This window comes from Pelophylax lessonae, assembly GCF_965119305.1.
Source record: "Pelophylax lessonae genome assembly, chromosome: 13".
Classification (NCBI taxonomy): domain Eukaryota; kingdom Metazoa; phylum Chordata; class Amphibia; order Anura; family Ranidae; genus Pelophylax; species Pelophylax lessonae.
In genome coordinates this window covers 62,159,249-62,178,809 of record NC_138780.1, presented here as the reverse complement: position 1 = coordinate 62,178,809, position 19,561 = coordinate 62,159,249, and the positions used below count along the sequence as shown (strand labels likewise).

At 45.1% G+C, this 19,561-nt stretch overlaps 1 protein-coding gene across 8 annotated transcripts in view; it reads right to left on the bottom strand.

The window, feature by feature from the left end:
• Positions 1-19,561, bottom strand: part of PACS2 (phosphofurin acidic cluster sorting protein 2) — a 1,277,570-nt gene that overhangs the window by 493,334 nt on the left and 764,675 nt on the right. For all 8 annotated transcript variants that reach the window (XR_014224766.1, XM_082242585.1, XM_082242586.1 and 5 more), the window contains one exon: positions 15,651-15,757. Coding sequence is in view for 7 of the 8 variants with exons in the window: in XM_082242585.1 (XP_082098711.1) it covers positions 15,651-15,757 (107 nt within the window). In the remaining variant the exon portion in view is untranslated. The remainder of the gene's footprint in view (positions 1-15,650; positions 15,758-19,561) is intronic.

The following is a 19,561-nucleotide window of genomic DNA, read 5'->3' as shown; positions in this document are numbered from 1 at the left end:
GATGGCAGCAGCTGTGGATCAGTTGATTTCAGCACTGCAGTTAAAATACCTTTTAGGTATATGTGGAATATTGTCATGTATACCCACCATCAAATTCAGTGGGTGGCTGTTTGGGCGGTTAATGGTGTGTAATACTACACAATATTCCTGTGGTGATTTCTGTTAGGTTCTCTTTTTTTTTTTTCGTTCAGCCCACAGGCTGCATTAAAAAAAAAAAACCTACACTATATGCCAAACAAGGACCAGCAATGTACTGGTACGTTGCTGGACTTTGAGTGGTTATACCAGGATGATGCCTGCAGATTTAGGCATCACCTTGGTATCGTTTTTTTACAGCCAGCGGTCGGCTTACATGTAAAAGCAATCCTAGCAGATAATTGGCCGCTAGACTGCTTTTACATGCAGTGGGAGGGGACTCCCCCCCCCCCCCTACCGCCGCCTTCCATGGTTTTTCTCGGGCTCTCCTGTCCCACCGGTTAACCTGAGAGTGCAGCCGGTGGTTCAGTTATCTAACCATAGAGCTGATTGGAGATGAGAATGGCTCCATTCATCTCTATGGCCTAAGATACTGGAAGCTACGAGCATTTCATGACTTCTGTTTCGTCAGAAATAAACAGCGCCATTGGGAAATTGGGAAAGTATTTTATCACACCAATTTTGGTGTGGTCAGATGCCTTAAGGTCAGAGGAGAGATCTTAAGTCTAAAAGACTCCAATTTTTTTAAAAGAGTACCTGTCACTACAGATTGCTATCATAGGGGATATTTAAAATCACTGTGATAACAATAAAAATGATAAAAAAAAAAAAATGAAAGGTAAGGTTTCAAAATAACATAAAAAAGCAAAAAAAAAAATCAAGCCCCCCCGTCCCCCCGTGCTTGCGCGCAAAGGCGCACGCAAGCGTTGGTCTAGTGTCATATGTAAACTGCAATTGTAGCATGCATGTGAGGTATCGCCGCGAACGCCAGGTCGAGTGCAGTAATTCTTGCAGTAGACCTCCTCTGTAAGTCTAAAGTGGTAACCTGTAAAGACTTTTAAAGGCTTTTAAAAATGTACGTAGTTTGTTGCCGCTGCACAGGCGTGCACAATTTTTAAAGCATGTCATGTTTGGTATCTATGTACTCGGCATAATATCTTTTAAATTTTACCAAACAATTTGGAATTATATAGTGTATTTGTGCAATAAATAAAAAAAAATGCATTGCGTTTGGAAAATCTGTGCGCAAATACCGTGTGACAAAAACATCCACCATTTTGTTCTATAGGGCCTCTGCTTTAAAGAAATATATAATGTTTAGGGGTTCAAAGTAATTTTCTAGTAAAAAAAAATGAATTTTTGTAAAATCTTACCGTAAAATTCCTTTCTCTGAGTCCTCTCACGGTCGCCACCTCTCATAAAGTCTTCACCAATGGGATGTCCCATAGCAGTGTAGACATGAGGGGTGGGAAACGCAACCATCTCAAGGTAACGAAACACCCAAGGTCAGATAAAAGAACCTTATCTGAACTAAAAAGGTAACCCACTGGGTAACAGGAAAGCTCAACAGGAGCGAACACCCCAGGAAGGTAAAATAACCAAAGGGAAAAAAAAAAACCCACAGAAGGGGACAGGCGAAAAAACGCCATGTCTCCCCCAAGGTACTGCTGCACCCAGAACTTTGCGCCAAAGGAGGCATCTGCCAATGCAGAAACATCAAGTTTGTAAACTCTGTAAAGGTGTGCAAGGACGACCCCGACGACTGATGGTGAAAGGCCCAAAACGCACCCTCCGCTCAGAAGAGTTCGCCGTGACAGGGAAGGGCAAAACCCGATCCCCAGGTGAATAAGCCTGTACAATCGTCCATCTGAACCAGACAGGAATGGTCACAGCAGACGCAGCCATACCCTTCCGAGGCCCTCAGGAAGGACAAAAAAAAGAGAATCCAACAGCCTGAAGGATTCCGTAGACGACAGGTAACCCTGATTGCTGTGACAACATCCAAGGAATGCAAGGCAAAACTCCGTAAGATTCGTACACAGCGAAAGCAAAACAATGCCCTCATGGAGATGGACACCAGACACCACCTTCGGAGAGAAGGATTGATGAGGTCGCAAGACCACCTTATCCCTATGAACCACAAGGTAGGGGAAGCGGCAAGATAGGATCGCCAACTCCGACACACTGCAAGCAGATGTGATCGTCACCAGAAAGTCAACTGTCCGTGACAGTGCAAGCAGGGGAACCTCCCGGATGTTCTTAAAGGGAAGACGTTGCAAAACGGACAGAACCAAATTCAAGTCCCAAGGGATTAAGGGCGCCCACCGAGGGGGGCCAAATGACGCAACCCCTTAATAAAAGTGCGGATCAAGGAACTTGATGCCAAAAGGGCACAGGAAAGAATGGCCAGCGCAGCAAACTGACCCTCAACAGTGGACAGTGCAAGAGCAAGACTTAGGTCCACACTGGATTGCAGGAAGGTTAACATCCTTGCCACCGAAAAGTAGTGAGGATGGAAACCCTGCGATTTGCACCAGGCGAAGCAAGCCTTCCAGGTACGATAAGAAATCTTACCGGACAAGGCCCTCCTACCTAGCTCTAAGCAAGGTAGGAGTGATCTCCAACGAGAGACCCCGATCTCTCAAGATCTGGCTTTTAACAGCCACGCCGACAAGGTCAGCGATTGTAAAGTAGGATGGAAGAACCGCACCTGAGACAACAGGTCGCCTCGTAAGGGGAGCCGCCAGGGAGGCTTGAGGACCATTTGCATGACGTCCACAAATTAAGACCGGCGCGGCCAGTCTGGGCCCCCAGGACCACCAACCTCGGTTCCGAGACCAATCTGCGAAGGAACCGTAACAACTGGATCGGGGGGGGAAGGCGTAAATCAGGCAAAACTGATTCCAAGGCACCACCAGCGCATCCGAGGCAGCTGCCAGAGGATCGCGCGCGCCAGCCACGAGCCTTCCCACCTGGTTGTTTAGAGGAGGCGCGCCATCGCGCACACAGCATCTGAAACACCTCCGGGTGCAAGGCCATTCCCCCTGGTCCGGGGTCTGGTGACTCCAATAGTCAGCCTGCCAGTGTTCCATACCCAGAAAATGAACTGCCGAAAGCGCAGAGACCCGCGTCTCGGCCCAAGGCAAAATGTCGGCCACTTCCTTGGCCGCCCGGGCACTCCTGATACCCCTTTGGTGAGAGATGTGCGCAGTGGTGTTGTCCTGAAGACAATCCCACCAACGGAGCTTTGATCGTGCTCAGTTCCAAGGCATGTAGGTAGGGAGAATTCCTACTCTAACCAAGTGCCCTGGGCAAACAATTTTCCCAGAACGCCACCTCAGCCCGACAGGCTGGCATCCGTGGTGAGCACCTACCATAACAACAGCCGGAAGGACTTCCCTTCCGTCAGAGCCGGAGACTGGAGCCACAACAAAAGGTCCGCTCTGACCTGTGACTCAAAGATATCCTCCTGTCCAAGGACTGAGGATGCCTGTCCCACCTGGCTAGGATCACCGCTTGCAGATATCGCGCGTGGAACCGTGCAAACGGCATCGCCTCGAAGGCTGACACCATCAAACCTAGGAACTGCATGCAGGTCCTGAGTGATGAGGATTCGTTGTCCCTGAGGGACCTGACCTCATTCAGCAGAGTCCAGAGTATGTCCACGGCAGGAAAAAAACTCTCGCAAGGACAGAGTCCAGGACCATTCCCAGATCAGGGAGATGAACAGAAGGGAACAATGTCGACTTTTGAAAGTTGGCCCACCTGAACTCCTGGAGCGTCTGAACCGTGGTTGACAGAACTCGACCTTAACAGGAGATCGTCCAGATATCCAACGATTGCGATCCCCTGCGCCCGCAACAGGGCCAGAACAGGAGCCAAAGCTTTGGCAAACACCCTTGGAGCCGAAGCGAGACCTAAAGGTAACGCCATGAACTGATATCGCTCCTCAGCGATTGCGAATCGGAGGCACCTCTGATGACCCTCGAATATAAGGATGTGTAGAAACGCATTCTTGAGGTCGATTAAAAGCCAGGAATCTCCCGGGCTCACAGAGGCCACCACCGATCAGAGGGATTCCATACGTAATTCTTGAACCCGCACAAGCGGTCTAGAAACTTTAGGTCCAGAATCGGACGCACCTTGCCCTCCTTTCAGGGCACCGCAAACAGATTCGAGTAAAAACCCCCGAAAATCTGTCCCGATGTGACACCGGGACGATCACCCCCTGGGCGAGGAGATCCTGGACCGCCCTTTGAAGATCGTGAAAACTATCTGGGGTCAATGAAGATTTGAGGGAAAGAATCTGTCGAAAGTCGATCTTGTACCCCGACCGAATGAGTTCCTAAACCCATCTGTCCTGAATGGTGGACGGGGCCGCCGTGCCAGAGTGGGCGGCTATAGACTTGCCCGCCCAAGGCTTCATCTGGCCACTAGAAGTCTGGAAGGATTTGCCCTTGTCATGTGCCTTAAAGGCACGAAAGGACTCCTGGTTAGGATTAAAGGAAGGGCCTCGCTTACCGCGGAAAAAACTTACCCTTGGACACATGGGGCAGCAGAGTGCTTGTACCCCCAGTGACCCCCTTTAGCAACTTATCCAGGGAGTCCCCAAAAAAGGCGATTCCCTGCATAAGGGACGTCAGACACCATCTTCCTGGAAGTCTGGTCGCCGACCAGCTCTACAGCCACACAAGGCGACGGATAATCACTGCGACAGCAGAGAAGCGTAAGGCTAAAGGGGCCTCATCCAAGGCCGCATCACACAGGCATAAAACCGCCTGAGCAATTTGGTCCACCACCTCCAAAGTAGCAGGAGGGGCGGAATCAGCCACAAGGGTGCGTCTGAGCACCTCAGTCCACTCCACCACAGCCTGAGAGACCATTACTGAAGCGAACATGGGCTTCAGCAAGGAACCTGCCACCACATAGGAGTGGCGGGCAAGAGATTCCACCCGCCTATCCACCGGGTATCTAAGCACCGGATAAGCCTCCGTGGGCATCAGAGTGGCCTTGCGTAAACCGGATACCGTGTGGTCCACCTTAGGGGCCACAGTCCAGTGCGAATCCGTCGGAGACACAAAGGGACCACGGTACTGAAACCGCGTAGGTACCACAAAATGTGAGCATTAAATTGTGCCATTGTACATGCACCGTCACGTGAAAACTCAGCGGGACAAGGCATACCTGAGCCGTTTTCTGGGTTCTGCGGGTCCCAAAGGAGGACCGCTTACCCGGCGGGTGGGGCTCATCCCTCAAATGCAGTGTATCCACAACAGAACTATAAGCGCAGACATTGCTGCGCATTCTATGGCTAACCCAGAGGGGGAGTTGACCCCCTCCACCTCCCCACCGACCGAGAAGACTGAGACCCTTCAGGGGGTACACTGTCCATGGCAACCATATCTAGCTCAGGATAAATAGACTGAGACAGTCTGGGTCTTTTTCTTAAAGCCCGCTCAGACATCAACAGAGCCACTTAAGACGCTAAAGTCGCAAGTGCAGAAGGAAGGGAGCTTAGCGCAGTAGATTCAGGCATACCTGAACCCTCCACCAGCGCTGGGGGAAACATGCTGCCCTGGGACTCCAAAGAAAAAAAAACCTACTTAAAAAATTTTCTGGCACTGGCCCTTTAAATCAGCTTCAGTGATGGACCCCGCCACAAAGCGAACCAGCATGTCCCGCTAAATACAAGGTAACATAGCTGCCAGTAAGGCATGACCCAGAAAAAACAGCATAGAAACCCCCCCCAGAAGTGTAGCTGTACTGTACAAGAAATGACTAAGGAAAAATGGTTGCCCATGTAACTCTATGGGGAGGCTCCGGGAAATTGGCTGCCGAACCATACACTGCCCACATTAAAGATGGCGCCCGAAAGGGCGCGGATACACTAGGGAAAAAGGCTGCTGAATGCCCACACCCAAAATGGCGGCCCTGCGTGTTTTACACCGCAGCGGCCCCCACCGCCATGTCTGTATCCCTAAAGTGACACAAAACACTCCCAAGGGACTCGGGGACCCCCGCAAACCCCCCACAGGGCGGCATGACCGCAAATAGCGCCCCAGCAGGGACCATGAGGGAGACACAGGGACCGCACAGACAGACATGAGGGGGATCACACAGACTCTAAACAGACTGCCATCCCCATGAGAGAAGGCCCCACACACACACAAACACCCCCCCAGGCATACAATGTATAGACAGAGGGGGTAGCATGTTACTCACCATTCCATGCAAATTTGTGGGTGCCACTCTGCGACGGGAAGCCTCCCACCCTGGGTGGTGGGGGTGCCGTCAACCAAACAGGATTCTAGCAACACGCGGCGTACCGCAGTTGAGAAATCCTAGCGAAGTGGCCACCTCGCGGGCTTTGTCCCTGAGGACAGGGACAGGTCGTTTGCGAGGCCTGGGCGTACGCATAGCCTGCTAAACACTCGATGGCGGGCTGGGATTCCGTAAGGCTCTTGTACAACCAGTCCGATTCCCAGCTCCGCAAACGCTGTAGTCTTCCGAAGTCTGACTAAGCGTAGGAACAAATAAAAAGCTATTAGTGCAAAGAAAAACACACTTAGCAGAAAATAAAATGTAAAAAAACAGAAGAAAATGCTGAGACTGTAGCCCCAGCACAGGGAAGCCTGCCTACTCCTATCTAGGCAAAAGACAAACTGAATTGGGAATGAGGCTAGCCGGGGGTATTGGACCAGAGGGACAGCCCCCTGTAGGTGTGTCTATGTAAAGTTTTGTGTTTTTAACAAAATCTTCTGTCTAGCTTACTCCTGTGGATAAGAGGTCGATACCCATTGGTGAAGACTATATGAGGGGCGGCGACTGTCAGAGGACGTAAGAAAAAAAATATTTTTTCATGTAAACAAAAAGTCACAGAAAAGGCTTGGTTTTCAAGTGGTTAGAAGAGTGGGTGATGTGTGGCTAAGATTGAGCATAAAATGCCAGGACAGTTCAAACACCCCCAAATGACCCCTTTTTGAAAAGTAAACACCCAAAGCTATTTGCTGAGAGGCATATTGAGTCCATGGAGTATTTTATATTTTGCCCTAAGTTTCGGGAAGGTGACAATTTGTTTTGTTTGTTTTTTTTTACAGAAAGTTGTCACTAAATGATATATTGCTCACGCATGCCATGGGTATATGTGAAATGACACCCAAAAATACATTCTGTTGCTTCTCCTGAGTACAGGGATACCACGTGTGAGACTTTTTGGGAGCCTAGCTGTGTACGGGACCCCGAAAACCAAACCCCATCTTCAAGTTTTCTAATGGCGTAAATTGCTTATTTTACCTCTGCACAACCTGTCACAGTTTCAGAGGCCCTGAAATTTCAAGATAGCACAAAACCCCCCCAAATGACCCCATTTTGCAAAGTAGACACTCTAAGCTATTTGCTGAGAGGCATGGTGAGTCCATGGAATATTTTATATTTTGCCACAAGTTTCGGGAAAATTATTATTTTTTTTTGTTTTTTTACACAAAGTTGTCAGTAAATTATATAATGCTCACACATGCCATGGGTATATGTGAAATGACACCCCAAAATACATTCTGCTGCTTCTCCTGAGTAAAGGGATACCCCATGTGTGAGACTTTTTGGCAGTCTAGCCACATACAGGACCTGGAAAACCAATCCGCACCTTCTGGCTTTCTAAGGGCGTAAATTGATGATCTCACTCCTTACTACCCATCACACTTTTGAAGGTCATGAAATGCCAAGATGGCACAAAATCCCCCCAAATGACCCCATTTTGCAAAGTAGACACTCCAATCCATTTTCTGAGAGGCATGGTGAGTATTTTGCAGCTCTAATTTTTTTTGGAAAATAAAGAAAAATCATTATTTTTTCCTCTTTTTTCAAATTCCAAAACTTTGTGACAAAAAGTGAGATCTGCAAAACACTCAACATGCCTCTCTGCAAATAGCTTAGGGTGTCTACTTTCCGAAAAGGGGTCATTTGGGGGGGGGGGTTGTGCTGTCTTGGCATTTCATGGCCTCCGAAACTGTGATAGGTAGTCAGGAGTGAAATCAACAATTTACGCCCTTGGAAAGCCTGAAAGTGGGGATTGGATTTCGGGGTCCTGTACTCGATTAGACTGCAAAAAAGTCTCACACGTGGGGTATCCCTGTACTCAGGAGAAGCAGCAGAATGTATTTTGGTGTGTCATTTCACATAAACCCATGGCATGTGTGAGCAATATATCATTTCAATGACAACTTTGTGTAAAAAAAACATTTTCTTTTTTTTTAGTCATTTTTCAAACACCTGTGACAAAAAAATGAAATATTCAATGAGCTCAACATGCCTCTCAGGACATTCCTTAGGATGTCTTCTTTCCAAAAAGTGGTAGTTTGGGGGGGGGGGGGGTTTGTACTGCCCTGCCATTTTAGCACTTCATGAAATGAGATAGGCAGTCAGAAATTAAAGCTGCATGAATTTCAGTATTTACACCATAGTTTGTAGACGCTATAACTTTTGCGCAAACCAATAAAAATATGCTCATTGAAATTTTTTTTGTCAGACATGTAGCTAAATACATTTTGACCAAAATATATGACATAAATTGAGTATATTGGATATTTATAAAAAGACAAAGTTGAAAATGTCATTTTTTTTTTCAAAATTTTCGCTCTTTTTTTATTAATATCGCAAAATATAAAAAGCGCAGAGTTGATCAAATACCACCAAAAGAAAGCTCTGTTTCTGGGAAAAAAAGGACGTAAATTTTGTTTGGGTACAGCATTGCATGACCGCGCAATTGTCAGGTAAAGTCATGACGTGCCGAGTTGAAAAAGGGGTCTGGTCAGGAAGGGGGTAAAATCTTCCGGGGGGCTTAAGTGGTTAAAAAAAAAATGCCCACAGAAACAAATGGGAGCATGATTCAGGTCATTCTGCCCACAGTGGTTTCAATCGTTTGAATGGTTACAATATTCTGTGTCCCAAGATGCAGCATACTGTTTCCCGTGCCGATTTTTTTCAACATCAAAATATCTCAATGGGCATGTTAAAAAAGTACCATACCCTCTGTTGGAAACTCCAAATATTTTGGCAGAAGGGAACCATACTGAGAGAGTAGTTGAGGCAAAATGAATTCACCAGTTCATTGATTTTTGCTTCATTCTGGAACTTTTTTGTGTTTTTTGAGAACACTAAAAAGGACCTAGACACTCTCTAACATGTTACAAGCCAAAGATTTTGACTTAGCATTGGCTGTCCTTCTTGTGCGAGCAATTACACAAGAGCTTGAAGAAGTGTGCAACCCAGAGAGGAGACCTGAAGCTTCTGCTAATTCAGGAATAGAAAGTGTCTGGGCAGAAGCAATCCAACTGAGCATCAAGTGTGGAATACCAGCACCAAATGATGATTCTACCGAACTGCCTTCCAAGAAGCAAGATTGCCGGCCTCCTTTCCACTTAAGAAATAGCTTCATTTTGGAAACTAGGTCATCGACAACAACTGCTAAAAAAAAAGATGATTTTGTGTGGGAGTGGCAGCAGTTTGTGGGGTATGTGTGGGTGTGGTGTGTGTGTGGGAGTGGCAGCAGTTTGTGGGGTATGTGTGGGTATGGTGTGTGTGTGTGTGTGTGTGTGTGGTGTGTGTGGGAGTGGCAGCAGTTTGTGGGGTATGTGTGGGTGTGGTGTGTGTGTGTGGGAGTGGCAGCAGTTTCTGGGGTATGTGTGTGTGTATGTGTAGTGTGTGTGTGGGAGTGGCAGCAGTTTGTGGGGTATGTGTGGGTGTGTGTAGTGCGTGGTGTGTGTGTGTGTAGTGTGTGTGTGGTGTGTGTGTGGGAGTGGCAGCAGTTTGTGGGGTATGTGCGGGTGTGGTGTGTGGGTGTGGTGTGTGTGTGGGAGTGGCAGCAGTTTGTGGGGTATGTGTGTGTGTGTGGTATGTGTGGGCGTGGTGTGTGTGTGTGGGAGTGGCAGAAATTTGTGGGGTATGTGTGAGTGTGGTGTGTGTGGGTGTGAGTGTGGTGTGTGTGTGGGAGTGGCAGCAGTTTGTGGGGTATGTGTGGGTGTGGTGTGTGTGTGGGAGTGGCAGCAGTTGAAATTTTGGCAGTTGGAAACAAACTGTCACAAATTCAAAATTAGGTTTCAGACAGGGCAGAGAAGAGCGGTTAAAAACAAACTGCTCCAACTTGCTCAATTCACTGGCAGCTGCCATCTTCAAACGGTTGTAGTTTTAAAAACTATAAATCCTAAAGCAAAGAGCTTTATATTGTGAGAATCACAAGACCCAGACCTACATTTCGATGCATAGTATGTCTCTGAAATATTAAAAATGAAGGCACAGTCGCAGTTTAGAAATGGCCCTTTAAATTTGAGGTGAGTAGAGTGGAGTTTCAATGAATGTCAATGGACGGTGTGAGTTGCAAAAATTGTCATATTGTGAAAACTATCAGGACTATGGCTTAGCCGTGGACATTTCTAATGGCAGCAGGAATAGCTGAACATTTTGATATAAGATTTGTGTAGGTAGGATTGAAAATGAGGGAGTGGTGGCAGTTTAGGAATCATGTCCTGATTTTTCAGCTCCCACTCTAGTTTTTGTCAGCTCCCACTCTAGTTTTGAACATTCCGCCATTCATTCCTATGGGACCAATTTTGCCACAAAAACGCCAATATTTTGTTTACCATTCGGTGAAACGTTCCACAAAGTAATAGCACACCAATCGGGAACAATCCGCATGTTTCGGTATATTACTGTTTATGTAGTGTAAAAACTGTGGGAGGAGTTAGGGTGGTAAATTTGGCTATAATAATAAGAATATATATGTGGGCGGCAGTGGTGTAGTGGTTAGCACTTTCACCTAGCAGCAAGAGGGTCGCTGGCTCTAATCCCAACCACGACACTACCTGTCTGGAGTTTGCATGATCTCCCTGTGCCTGCGTGGGTTTCCTCGGGGTACTCCGGTTTCCTCCCACACTCCAAAGACATGCTGGTAGGTTAATTGGATCCTGTATAAAAAATATGTATGTGAGTTAGGGACCTTAGATTATAAGCTCCTGGAGGGCAGGGATTGATGTGAATGTGCAATGTATATGTAAAGTGCTGCGTAAATTGACAGCGCTATATAAGTACCTGAAATAATCATAATAATAATAATATATGTGAGATAACAGTAAGTGGCCCACCAGTGAGAGTGCTCTTTACACATATGCACATGATTTAAAGGCACTACACCTTTTAAATGAGCAGCAACCTCACCAAAAAAAAACGTGATTTTGTTTAATTATTCACTTGTTTTCAGTTTGTAATTTATCTATCTGTATAGCACACACCAATTAGCACGGGTATATATATATATATATATATATATATATATATATATATATATATATATATATATACACATATACATACACATACAGTAGCTCACAAAAGTGATCTGAGCACTGACAGGCTGACCCCCACCCCTTCAACTCCTGCAGCAATGCTGGCAGCACTTATACGTCTATTTCCCAAAGACAACCTCTGGATATGACGCTGAGCACATGCACTTAACTCCTTTGGTGGACCATGACAAGGCCTGTTCTGAGTGAAACTTGTCCTGTTAAGCCGCTGTATGGTTTTAGCCACTGTACGGCAGCTCAGTTTCAGGGTCTTAGCAACCTTCCTATAGCCTATGCCACCTTTATGTACAGCAACAATTCTTTTTTCAGATCCTCAGAGAGTTCTTTGCCATGAGGTGCCATGTTGAACTTCCAGTGACCAGTATGAGAGTGAGAGAGATGACATAAAATTTAACACACCTGCTCCCCATTCATACCTGAGACCTTTTAACACTAACAAGTCACATGACACCGGTGGTGGGGGGGGGGGGGATGGCTAATTGGGCCCAATTTGGACATTTTCACTAAGGGGTGTACTCACTTTTGCTGCAAGTGGTGTAGACATTAATGGCTGTGTGTTGAGTTATTTTGAGGGGACAGCAAATTTACACTGTTATACAAGCTGTACACTCACTACTTTACATTGTAGCAAAGTGTCATTTCTTCAGTGTTGTCACATTGATTGTCCTTGTTGGGTTAACAGTATTGAGGGCTTTCCAGACTGCCCCTCCATGTGGGGATGATCGTGGGTCCTCCTCTGGCATTCTGACGTGTTTACTCTGCCATTTGAGGGAATATCACCACCCTCTAAAAGAGTCTCTGATTTTCTACACGTGAGAGCAGCTTATAATTCTGTGTATGCAGTGGAACCATAACTACAAAATATTTTGGATTTGAAACCTAGTTCATCACTGAATCTAGGATTATACTGGACTATTGAGACCAAGGGAAAGGAACACTGGGGAAGAACACATAGGATCCCACTGCTATTAATGTTTTACATAGGATTTGCTGTCAACAGTTTAGGAGAATAAATGTGCCCAGCAGGGACACAGACAGCATCAAACTGGATTCTACACTAGCTTTGGCTTGAAATACAAATATCTCTTCTAAGATAGCAAAACTGTGATATTACTAAAAGCAAGGATATTTGCCAGGCTTCCCTGTTCTCCATTTTAGGTGCAAATTAGGTCTGAATTTTTGGCTTAATTCGGATGTGAAGCAGACCAGAAGACGCACAGGACCCCTTTCCAGTGCAGACCACGACTGTCCCAGAGCTGTGTGAACCGGCTCCATTGAGAGCTGGTCGACCTCTCCTGCCATGCAAATTGGATTGGGGAAACCTGCATCCAATTCGCAAAAGTGTTAACCTAGCTTAAGAAAAATTAATGAAAACAATGCTTACAGCATATCCTATAGTGGGCTGCCTCCACCATATCATTACCCCTTATACCACCAAACTTCTTTTGAGGTTGTTTACAGAGATACAATTAATACATATGTCATTGGAATTGTTCTATACCCACAGAATTCTGGATGCAATTTGTTAAATTTCATACCATTTTTTACTTAGTTCCCAGGTCCCTTTATGTATATTACTTGGGGACAAATAAAAAAAACTGTACCCACAAGTTGATCCAATTTATGTCCATGGCTGCTAACTGGAAAATGCATTTGAATCTCAAGCTATGGTCAAAAATTAATATTCTGTTTTTGGAAACATTTTGCAGCAATAGAACTGAAAATATGTTCACTACATTTCAATTTATACACCACAATACAGTTCAATAAGATCTAGCTATCATGCACAATTTTTTTTTTTTTTTTTACCATACTATTAAGCAGAATGTCTATGTATTTTCACATCTGACATTTTTAAGGTAATGATACTTTTTATGTGAAAGGGTGTGCCCATGGGCATCCGCAAATCTTTTTTCGGGAGGGGGCGTCATTTTAAGTTTACCCATGCTCTGCCCCTCTTTGACAATGTCATAAAGGGGAGTGATCTGGTGGCTACATTGCTAATGGATTGTTTCCATATGAATGGCAACACTTGGCTTGTCAGGTTTATATGCAGAAAGTGAGATGCTTTCTTTTAGGCCTTGTTTTCATTAAAGTCTTCATTAAAGTTTTCAGGGCAGTAAAATCTCATGACTGAGCCATGTTTATCACAACTCAATCACTCTTCCTTATGCTAACAGGCACTGCCACCATAGTAGGTAGCATGGCAGGGGCAGCTGAGGGTTTTACACATTCCCAGTGGATAAAGCCATTGGGCGTGTGTGTAAAATCCCCTGGCACCACTATTGTACTATGTATAACAGTGGCAATGCCTTTACAGCATAAAAAGGAGTGGTTGGGTGGTGGTAAAGGTGGCTCAGCCATGCATTTTTACTGCTCTGAAAACGTAAATGAAAACAAGGCCTAAAAGAAAGCATCTCACTTACTGTGTATAAACCCAACAAGCCAAGTGTTGCCTGTCACATGGAAACAATCCATAAGCAGTGTAGCCACCAGATCACTTCCACACACCCCCGTTAGTGCCAGCCACCTTTCCCCCCTACACACATGCACCTCAGCCATGTTTCCTAGGCTTCATGCACCCACTGGCAGACCTGGGACTGGCATGGCAGGTACCAACAGGTGGAGGGAAGAGAGATCAGCGATGATCTCCTCTTTCTGTTTGATGACAAATCGCCAAAAGTAGTACAGAAACTACTTTTGGGAATTGGTGCAGGCCACAAAGTCGGTGTCGCCCCGATTTGACCAATGCCATTGCTGGCAATTGGCTGCAAATTGACATGCAATCTGACATGTCACATCGCGTGTCAATTTGGAATAATGTGAAGGTAGGCTGGGGCAGCAAATGTGCAGGTGCAGCGTTAAAGGCGGACAAGCAAAGTCTCTCCTCCTGCCTCTGGTGCAAAAGCACCAATATCCCTAGGATTATATCCTTCAAATCAAAATCAACATGTTATGTCATGTGTGTGCCCCACCACTGACCTCTGGCCCTGTTCTCCTCCTGCTGCATAACCCACCAATATCCCATTTCCTAGGATTAACATCCTTCCCTTCAAATCAACATCGTCCATTGCCCCTGACTGTCTTATCATCATGCCATTAGATCAAGTTCTTCTGACTCACTTTACTTTTCACTGCTGAAGCTGGTGTGTCCCAACTCCCGCTGCCTCTCTCCTCCAGGCTCCTCTCCTCCGTTGGCTGCAGCTCCGCCCCTCTTGACTGGTGTCAGCAGGGAATTTTAGGCCCAGGCCCGCCCCCTGCAGCTGTTGGAAGGGGAGAGGACAGAGAGGGGAGGGATTCGGCGGATAACTTGGCGGCGATCACCGCACCGGCCACTGCACGGGCACAAACACAGTGTGTGCGACAGTCTGACTCAGTGTGGATTATTAAACAGATATATTGGGGAAGGAGCCTGGAGGTTGACATTCTGGGGGGGGGGGGGTTGGGGGGGGGGCACTTGCCCCCCTTTCGAATTCTCATGGGTGTGCCTAGGATTCAACAAAGAAAGAGCCAGGCTCAATCTACACACATACATCTTAATTGCATAAAATCAACAACCATCTGTTTCATTCTAGCAAGAAATACATATTTTAGGTTAACAAATTGCTGAATACTAGGCTATACCACCTAAAGCTGATATACTGATCGACTATACCACCAAAAGCCGATAATTTTCAAACAATGCATTACACTCCTGCACCTTAAGGCTGCATTCACCCCTCTGCGTTAAGAATCACTGCCAGATTTGCCATGATTCTGATTGCGATTTTAAAGTGAGGAGTAAATGACAAATCGCAGAATGTACATTTGAGATAACATTCATTTAAATGGCACCTAAAATCATGGTGCGGTTCTGACACAATTGTCGAGCGATAAATCTTAATGAATTACTTTTGGGCGACATGCTGCACGCGATGCGGATAGCTGCTATTGCAGCGTGATTTATTGCGAATTGTGGCTGAATCCCAATGCGATTTAGGTACAATTTAAATGAATGGCATCTTAAATGTGTGTTCAGTGATATGTCATTCACACCTCGGCCCTTTGAAATCATGGGCAAAATTGTGGCAAATCTGCCCACGATTTAAAACACTGAGGTGTGAATGCAGCCTAAGAGAAAAATATTAAACCTTTTGGAAGAGTTTGGCTGTGACTATGTAATTAGTAAACTCCTATCCGTTCTGTATGGTGGAAGCTAGTCTGTTATTAGAACAATCAGTGAAACAGCACAATAAGGTGAGGTTACTTACAAACCCCAAGCAAAGTTGAAAAACTGTAGTAGTTCAGATGCTCAGAGGAACTAGAATTAGAGATACTTACTACCGTTGTATTCTGGATACTATTGTATTAAAAGCAGCTTGAATATCAGCTGAGGAGCAAGTGCAGACTAGAGGAAGTTCATGTTTTTGCAAGATATCTGAAAGAAGCTGCAAAGTGGAGACCAAAGTTATTTTCAGAAGATTCCTCAAAAAAAAAATGAAAAAAATTCACATTTAACAGAAAAAGTCAGATGTATTTTGAAACTGTAAATGATGCATGCAGATTATTAATATGTATGTATGCTTATGGTAAAAATAGGCAGAATTAGAATGGCATTGATATGACAAATAAATAGTTCAGTAAAAAAAAAAAAAAAAAAACCAAGACAAGTCCATCTAAACTTTCATTCTCCATTAAAACAGACATCCCTGATATCCAGCCAGTCTTAACTGCCCACCTGTACAAAAGGCATTAAAAATTAGGCACTACATTTTTGATTGGGTGGACAGGCATTATATTATAGTTTTCCCCACATCCAATACACATGACAGGAGACTGTGTCTGGCTCTCAATAGAGCCGGTTAACACAGCTTCGGACGGGCGCTGTCCGCACTGGAAAAGGGTCCTATGCGTCTTTGGCTCAGTTTCAGGTCTGAATTCAGGCAAAAAATTGGACCCGATTTGCACCTGAAACAGAGAACAGGGACATACCAGACCCCTGCTGCAAGCCGCAGCTAGTGTGAACCCAGCCTAAAGCTTCCTACTTGCACCTTATGTTTTTCACCTGGATAAGATGTACATTGATCATGTAGTTTCATGATGTCATTTGTCGACCCATACACAAAGACTATAGCAGAGTAAATCTTTACATTCCTGTGTCAGAATTTCTGACTCAGAAATGAGGAATGTCTCATGACACTGCACATGACCTCTGTCTGTACTGTAAGGACTGAAATTACCTGTGAAACTAGATATCCCAAAATCCTAGGGTCTTTCAGTTTAGTGCTCCACAGGTGAGAGTTAAATAGTACATTGATCTGAAACAGACCCAAACAGGCAGAGCAATAACAGAGAGCTCACCATGCTGGAAAAGATGTGTTTTATCACTTTAGCACTCCTACATTTGTGATACAACACAGTGAAAATTGCAAGGCATGCATTGGACACTGTGACCCAAAACAGGAAGTGAGTAGTTACATGGTTAGTGAGGTTGAAAAAAGACATCAGTCCATCCAGTTCAACCTATGATGTGTGTTTGCTGTTAACCGTACATTGTATACCCCTGTATGTTGTGGTCTTTAAGGTGCCCATCTAATAGTTTTTTGAAACTATCGATGCTCCCTGCTGATACGACTGTTTGCGGAAGAGAATTCCACATCCTTACTGCTCTGACAGTAAAGAACCCCCTACGTACTTTAAGGTTAAACCGCCTTTCCTTTAGTTTTAGTGAGTGGCCACTTGTCTTATTGTATTCCCTTTCTCTGAATAGTTTGTTCCTTATTCTAGGGTCGCCAATATAGTATTTGTACATTGATATCATATGTCCCCTCAATCGTCTCTTCTCCAGAGAGAATAAGTTCAGTGCTTGTAGTCTTTCCTCATAGCTGATGTCCTCCATTCTCCTAATTATTTTTGTTTCCATTTTCTGGACTCTTTCCAGTTCCAGCACATCCTTCCTGAGGACCGGTGCCCAGAACTGGACAGCATACTCCAGATGTGGCCGGACCAGAGTCTTGTAGAGTGGGAGAATAATCTCTTTATTTCTGGAGTGAATCCCCTTTTTTATACATCCCAGTATTCTGTTGGCTTTGCTTGCAGCGGCTTGGCATTGCATGCCACTTCCAAGCCTGTTGTCTACGAGTACCCCCAGGTCCTTTTCTATCTTAGATTCACCCAGAGGTCCCCCCCCTAGTGAGTAGCTTGCTTTCTGGTTTCTGGCACCCAAGTGCATTATTTTACATTTTTCAACATTAAACCTCATCTGCCATGTAGTTGCCCAACCCATTTATTTGTTCAGGTCCGCTTGTAAGTTTTCCACGTCCTGCATAGAAGATATTGGCATGCTTAGTTTAGTATCATCCGCAAATACTGAGATTGTACTCGATATCCCCTCCTCTAGATAATTTATGAATAAATTAAACAGGATTGGCCCCAGGACAGAACCCTGGGGGACCCCACTTTCCACACCCCCCAATCTGATTACTCCCCATTAATCACCACCCTTTGCACTCTCCCCTGGAGCCAGTTCTCTATCCAGGTACTCACCTAATGGTCCATACCTACCTTCCTTAGTTTGAACAGTAAGCGTTTGTGGGGAACGGTGTCAAAGGCCTTTGCAAAGTCCAGATACACCACATCCACAGGTGGCAGCTCACTTCATTGTAGAAGGTCAATAGATTGGTTTGGCAAGAACAATTTTTCATGAATTCATGCTGATTACTACTAATAATACCATTTTCATTACTAAAGTCTTGTATGTGGTCCCTTAACATCCTCTCCAAAATCTTGCAGACTACTGATGTTAGGCTGACCGGCCTATAGTTACCCGGGATAAATCTCGGCCCTTTTTTTACCACGTTGGCTTTTTCCCAATCAGCTGGCCCCATACCCGTCTGTAAACTATCCTTAAAAATCATGAATAATGGTCTGGCAATCACCTGACTGAGCTCTTTAAGAACCCTCGGGTGCAAGCCACCCGGTCCCGGTGATTTATTCATGTTAAGTTTCTCTAGTTTAATTCTAAGTCTATCTTCTGTTAGCCATGGCGGTACTTCCTGAGGTGTATTATTTAGTTTGGCCTTACAAGCTGGGTTAGTGTAGCCCCCCGATTCTTTTGTGAAGACTGAAGAGAAGAAATTATTTAACACTACCGCCTTTTCCCTGTCCTCTGTGGCCAAATCTCCCTCGGTGTCTTTTATGGGGCCAATGTGTTCTGGCCTCACTTTCTTACTATTTATATACTTAAATAATTTTTTGGGATTCTTTTTTACTCTCTTCCGCTATATGTCTCTCGTGTTCTATTTTAGCCGCCCTGATTTCATCTTTACATTTCTTATTACACTCTTTGTAATGCCTGAATGCTGCCAATGACTTGTATTTTTTGAAGGCCTTTTCTTTAGTATTAATATGCATTTTTAAGTTGAAGTTTAGCCACCCAGGGTTTAGTTTTGCTCTTTTAAATTTATTTCCCTTTGGAATGCACTGGTCAATCCCTTTGTTTAGTATGCTCTTGAAGCACTCCCATTTTTCCTCCGTGTTCTTTGTTCCCAGGGTTCTATCCCATTTGATATTTTCTAGCAAAGAGTGCAGTTTTGGGAAATTGGCTCTTTTGAAATTCAGTGTCCTTATATTACCCTTATGTTTCCTATTACTATGATTAATACTTAAACTAATTGACCTATGGTCACTGTTTCCCAAGTTGCCCGTATTTCTATATCCATGAGCAGGTCTGTATTGTTGGTAATCAGTAGGTCAAGTACCGCAATGTTTGTCGGTGCATTCACCATCTGACCCATGAAATTGTCCTGCAAAACATTTAGGAACTGCCAAGCCTTGGCTGAGTGTGCAGTTCCTTCTGCCCAGTCTATATCTGGATAATTAAAGTCCCCCATTAAAATGACATTTCCCATCCTTGCTGCCAATCCTATCTGTGAAAGGAGGTCCGCCTCCCCCTCCTCCCTCAGGTTGGGGGGCCTATAGCATACGCCCAATATTACCTTCCCCACAGTGCCTTCCCTTTGAACTTCTACCCATAGGGATTCTGCCTCGTCCATAGCTCCATTATTAATATCATCCCTCATATTTACCTGTACACTGTTCTTAATATACACACATACCCCTTCCCCATTTTTACCTTCTCTATCTCTGTGATAAAGGGAATACCCCTGAATGGTCGCCATCCTATCATGAGAGTTGTCGAACCAAGTCTCTGTTATACCCACAAAATCGAAGTCCTCCTCACACATCAGCAG